Genomic DNA, 6000 nt, shown 5'->3' on the forward strand with positions numbered 1-6000 from the left:
CCACTAGTTTGACTCTCCATGTATCCTCTCCTCCATGTGGTTCCTCGTTCTCCCAGTCTATCCTTCCGTGATTGATGTCCCCAATAATGAGCAGTTGGGATCTATTTCTACAGGCAGCAGAGGCTGCTCTCTCAATTATGTAATTAACTGCCATGTTTTTTCTGTCATACTCTTGCCTGGTTCTTCTGTCATTTGGTGGAGGGTTATATATTACTGCTACTACTACTCTTGGTCCTCCCACGGTCATGGTGCCTGTTATGTAGTCTCCAAACCCTTCACAGTTTGGGATAACCATCGCCTTAAAACTCCATTCCTTTCTCATGAGTAGGGCCACTAGTGTGGCCCTACTCGTGTGTGTGTGTGTGTGTGTGTGTGTGTGTGTGTGTGTGTGTGTGTGTGTGTGTGTGTGTGTGTTTACTAGTTGTGTTTACTAGTTGTGTTTTTGCGGGGGTTGAGCTTTGCTCTTTCGGCCCGCCTCTCAACTGTCAATCAACTGTTTACTAACTACTTTTTTTTTCCCACACCACACACACACACCCCAGGAAGCAGCCCGTGACAGCTGACTAACTCCCAGGTACCTATTTACTGCTAGGTAACAGGGGCACTTAGGGTGAAAGAAACTTTGCCCATTTGTTTCTGCCTCGTGCGGGAATCGAACCCGCGCCACAGAATTACGAGTCCTGCGCGCTATCCACCAGGCTACGAGACCCCTTGGACCCTGTGTGTGTGTGTGTGTGTGGTGTGCGTGTGCGTGTGTGTGTGTGTGTGTGTGTGTGTGTGTGTGTGTGTGTGTGTGTGTGTGTGTGAAAAAAGTTGATTGATTGACAGTGGAGAAGCGGGCCAAAAGAACAGAGTTCAGCCCCCGTAAGTAGAACTTGGTGAATACATACAGTCCCTCGGTACACACACCTGAAGTCTCTCGCTACATTCACTTGCCCCCACATACAGTCGTTCGCTTCACACACCTATTATTCTAGTCCTTCGCTACACTCCTACCCCCACCTGCAGTCTCCCACTGCACACTCCTGGCCCCACCTGCAGTCTCCCACTGCACACTCCTGGCCCCACCTGCAGTCTCCCACTGCACACTCCTGGCCCCACCTGCAGTCTCCCACTGCACACTCCTGGCCCCACCTGCAGTCTCCCACTGCACACTCTTGGCCCCACCTGCCGCCCTTTCCTACGCAAACCTGCTCTCATAACAGTCCCTCGCTATATACACCTGCCCCCAGCTGCAGTCCAAGCTATCAGAAAGGTGGTTCTGACCCTGCCAGAGGACTGGTCCTGCCAGAGGCCTGGTCCTGCCAGAGGACTGGTCCTGCCAGAGGCCTGGTCCTGCCAGAGGACTGATCCTGCCAGAGGCCTGGTCCTGCCAGAGGACTGGTCCTGCCAGAGGCCTGGTCCTGCCAGAGGCCTGGTTCTGCCAGAGGCCTGGTCCTGCCAGAGGCCTGGTTCTGCCAGAGGCTTGGTCCTGCCAGAGGACTGGTCCTGCCAGAGGCCTGGTCCTGCCAGAGGCCTGGTCCTGCCAGAGGACTGGTCCTGCCAGAGGCCTGGTCCTGCCAGAGGCCTGGTTCTGCCAGAGGCCTGGTCCTGCCAGAGGCCTGGTCCTGCCCCTACCAGAAGCCTGATCCTGCCAGAGGCCTGGTCCTGCCAGAGGCCTGGTCCTGCCAGAGGCCTGGTCCTGCCAGAGGCCTGGTCCTGCCAGAGGCCTGGTCCTGCCAGAGGACTGGTCCTGCCAGAGGCCTGGTCCTGCCAGAGGCCTGGTCCTGCCAGAGGCCTGGTCCTGCCAGAAGCCTGGTCCTGCCAGAGGCCTGGTCCTGCCAGAGGCCTGGTCCTGCCAGAGGACTGGTCCTGCCAGAGGCCTGGTCCTGCCAGAGGCCTGGTTCTGCCAGAGGCCTGGTCCTGCCAGAGGCCTGGTTCTGCCAGAGGCCTGGTCCTGCCAGAGGCCTGGTCCTGCCAGAGGCCTGGTCCTGCCAGAGGCCTGGTCCTGCCAGAGGCCTGGTCCTGCCAGAGGCCTGGTCCTGCCAGAGGCCTGGTCCTGCCAGAGGCCTGGTCCTGCCAGAGGCCTGGTCCTGCCAGATGCCTAGTCCTGCCAGAGGGATGGTCCTGCCAGAGGACTGGTCCTGCCAGAGGCCTGGTCCTGCCAGAGGCCTGGTCCTGCCAGAGGCCTGGTCCTGCCAGAGGCCTGGACCTGCCAGAGGCCTGGTCCTGCCAGAGGCCTGGTCCTGCCAGAGGCCTGGTCCTGCCAGAGGCCTGGTCCTGCCAGAGGCCTGGTCCTGCCTGCAGTTTCTTACTACATGCTTGTGTCACGAGGTGGATGCACCCACTTCGCGACATTCTTGAAGTATTTAACTCGATGATGTGATTTTGAACTCGTCTCCGAGTATGATACAAACTATACAGTCTACACCTGTTGGTAAACAAGGAAGAACGTAATTCATTCGCATTGTGGGAATTTATCAGAGGGATTTTAAGTATTTATTTTACTTTAATAAATAATATGTGTAGAGTTGTATTATAATTTTTATTGTTTAGCAAGTGGACTGTATAAATATTATTTTACGACTAATAAACGCCTCACAAGCTTGTAGGGTTTTATTATATAAATTTAACAAGACAGAAATTAACTTGTTAGTCGACGCATGTGTTTTATATTATTTAAACTGTTAATTAGAAAAACTACATATATATTCTTTCGAGTAAATTCATCAATTTATAATTTCTACTACATTTAAATGTCAGCTTAGCTGAACAAAAAACGTAATTGGCCTGGACGAGTATTAGCCCCTTGGGCTCGACATTTGTCGTCACGAGGTTGTGGCGTCACACAGGTGTCGGACCACGCCATGACTAATGCTACGTCGACACTTGGTTATGGCGTCACACAGGTGTCGGACCACACCACACCAGGAGGCCGGTGGCTGTGTGGACAGCACACTGCGCCCGTAATCCTGTGGCCCAGGTTCGATTCCCGGCGCCGGTGAGAAATAAAAATAGGGAGAGTTTCTTTCACCCTGATGCCCCTGTTACCTAGCAGAAAATAGGTACCTGGGAGTTAGACAGCTGTTACGGGCTGCCTCCTGTGTGTGTATGAAAAAAATAGTAGTTAGAAACAGTTGATTGACAGTTGAGAGGCGGGCCAAAAGAGCAACTTCCGCAAGCACAGCTAGGTGAATACACCTTCACTACTGCTACGTCGACACTCCGTCACCAGTCAACACACCACATTACTCCGTTACCAGTCAACACACCACATTACTCCGTTACCAGTCAACACACCACATTACTCCGTCACCAGTCAACACACCACATTACTCCGTCACCAGTCAACACGCCACATTACTCCGTTACCAGTCAACACACCACATTACTCCGTCACCAGTCAACACACCACATTACTCCGTCACCAGTCAACACGCCACATTACTCCGTTACCAGTCAACACACCACATTACTCCGTCACCAGTCAACACGCCACATTACTCCGTTACCAGTCAACACGCCACATTACTCCGTTACCAGTCAACACACCACATTACTCCGTTACCAGTCAACACGCCACATTACTCCGTTACCAGTCAACACGCCACATTACTCCGTTACCAGTCAACACGCCACATTACTCCGTTACCAGTCAACACACCACATTACTCCGTTACCAGTCAACACGCCACATTACTCCGTTACCAGTCAACACACCACATTACTCCGTTACCAGTCAACACGCCACATTACTCCGTTACAGTCAACACACCACATTACTCCGTTACCAGTCAACACGCCACATTACTCCGTTACCAGTCAACACACCACATTACTCCGTTACCAGTCAACACGCCACATTACTCCGTTACCAGTCAACACGCCACATTACTCCGTTACCAGTCAACACGCCACATTACTCCGTTACCAGTCAACACGCCACATTACTCCGTTACCAGTCAACACGCCACATTACTCCGTTACCAGTCAACACGCCACATTACTCCGTTACCAGTCAACACGCCACATTACTCCGTTACCAGTCAACACGCCACATTACTCCGTTACCAGTCAACACGCCACATTACTCCGTTACCAGTCAACACGCCACATTACTCCGTTACCAGTCAACACGCCACATTACTCCGTTACCAGTCAACACACCACATTACTCCGTTACCAGTCAATACACCACATTACTCCGTTACCAGTCAACACACCACATTACTCCGTTACCAGTCAACACGCCACATTACTCCGTTACCAGTCAACACGCCACATTACTCCGTTACCAGTCAACACGCCACATTACTCCGTTACCAGTCAACACGCCACATTACTCCGTTACCAGTCAACACGCCACATTACTCCGTTACCAGTCAACACGCCACATTACTCCGTTACCAGTCAACACGCCACATTACTCCGTTACCAGTCAACACGCCACATTACTCCGTTACCAGTCAACACGCCACATTACTCCGTTACCAGTCAACACACCACATTACTCCGTTACCAGTCAACACGCCACATTACTCCGTTACCAGTCAACACGCCACATTACTCCGTTACCAGTCAACACGCCACATTACTCCGTTACCAGTCAACACGCCACATTACTCCGTTACCAGTCAACACGCCACATTACTCCGTTACCAGTCAACACGCCACATTACTCCGTTACCAGTCAACACGCCACATTACTCCGTTACCAGTCAACACACCACATTACTCCGTTACCAGTCAACACGCCACATTACTCCGTTACCAGTCAACACACCACATTACTCCGTTACCAGTCAACACGCCACATTACTCCGTTACCAGTCACACACCACATTACTCCGTTACCAGTCAACACGCCACATTACTCCGTTACCAGTCAACACGCCACATTACTCCGTTACCAGTCAACACGCCACATTACTCCGTTACCAGTCAACACGCCACATTACTCCGTCACCAGTCAACACACCACATTACTCCGTTACCAGTCAACACGCCACATTACTCCGTTAGAAGTCAACACACCACATTACTCCGTTACCAGTCAACACGCCACATTACTCCGTTACCAGTCAACACGCCACATTACTCCGTTACCAGTCAACACACCACATTACTCCGTTACCAGTCAACACGCCACATTACTCCGTTACCAGTCAACACGCCACATTACTCCGTTACCAGTCAACACGCCACATTACTCCGTTACCAGTCAACACGCCACATTACTCCGTTACCAGTCAACACGCCACATTACTCCGTTACCAGTCAACCGCCACATTACTCCGTTACCAGTCAACACGCCACATTACTCCGTTACCAGTCAACACGCCACATTACTCCGTTACCAGTCAACACGCCACATTACTCCGTTACCAGTCAACACGCCACATTACTCCGTCACCAGTCAACACACCACATTACTCCGTCACCAGTCACACACCACATTACTCCGTTACCAGTCAACACACCACATTACTCCGTTACCAGTCAACACGCCACATTACTCCGTCACCAGTCAACACGCCACATTACTCCGTTACCAGTCAACACACCACATTACTCCGTCACCAGTCAACACACCACATTACTCCGTTACCAGTCAACACACCACATTACTCCGTTACCAGTCAACACGCCACATTACTCCGTTACCAGTCAACACGCCACATTACTCCGTTACCAGTCAACACGCCACATTACTCCGTTACCAGTCAACACACCACATTTTGTACTGGGCCAGAACACAAGTTATATTTAAACAATGATTATTATAACAAGTTATGTTAGATCTATTATTTAAGATTTAGGATATGAGATGCTCAGCAGTTCTTTGGTGTTTTCTCACGTCATAACGGATGATGAGTTATATGATACAATGAGATCTTGTGCAATAAATTTAACATCATTGGAAAGACACCCTCACACGCCTGACACCTGAGTGGACAGCGCTTTGGATTCGTAGTCCTGAGGTTCCGGGTTCGATCCCCTGTGGAGATAGAGATTAATGGG

General features: G+C 51.2%; 1 protein-coding gene across 1 annotated transcript in view; it reads left to right on the forward strand.

Moving 5' to 3' along the window:
* LOC138368451 (mucin-4-like) overlaps nucleotides 1-5756 on the forward strand; it is a 30379-nt gene extending 24623 nt beyond the window's left edge. Inside the window, exon 4 of the mRNA XM_069330967.1 lies at nucleotides 3411-5756. Within this exon, the coding sequence (XP_069187068.1) occupies nucleotides 3411-5756 (2346 nt within the window). The remainder of the gene's footprint in view (nucleotides 1-3410) is intronic.
* The last annotated feature ends 244 nt before the right edge of the window (nucleotides 5757-6000 follow it).

The sequence above is a fragment of the Procambarus clarkii genome, chromosome 25 (assembly GCF_040958095.1).
Source record: "Procambarus clarkii isolate CNS0578487 chromosome 25, FALCON_Pclarkii_2.0, whole genome shotgun sequence".
NCBI classification, from domain to species: domain Eukaryota; kingdom Metazoa; phylum Arthropoda; class Malacostraca; order Decapoda; family Cambaridae; genus Procambarus; species Procambarus clarkii.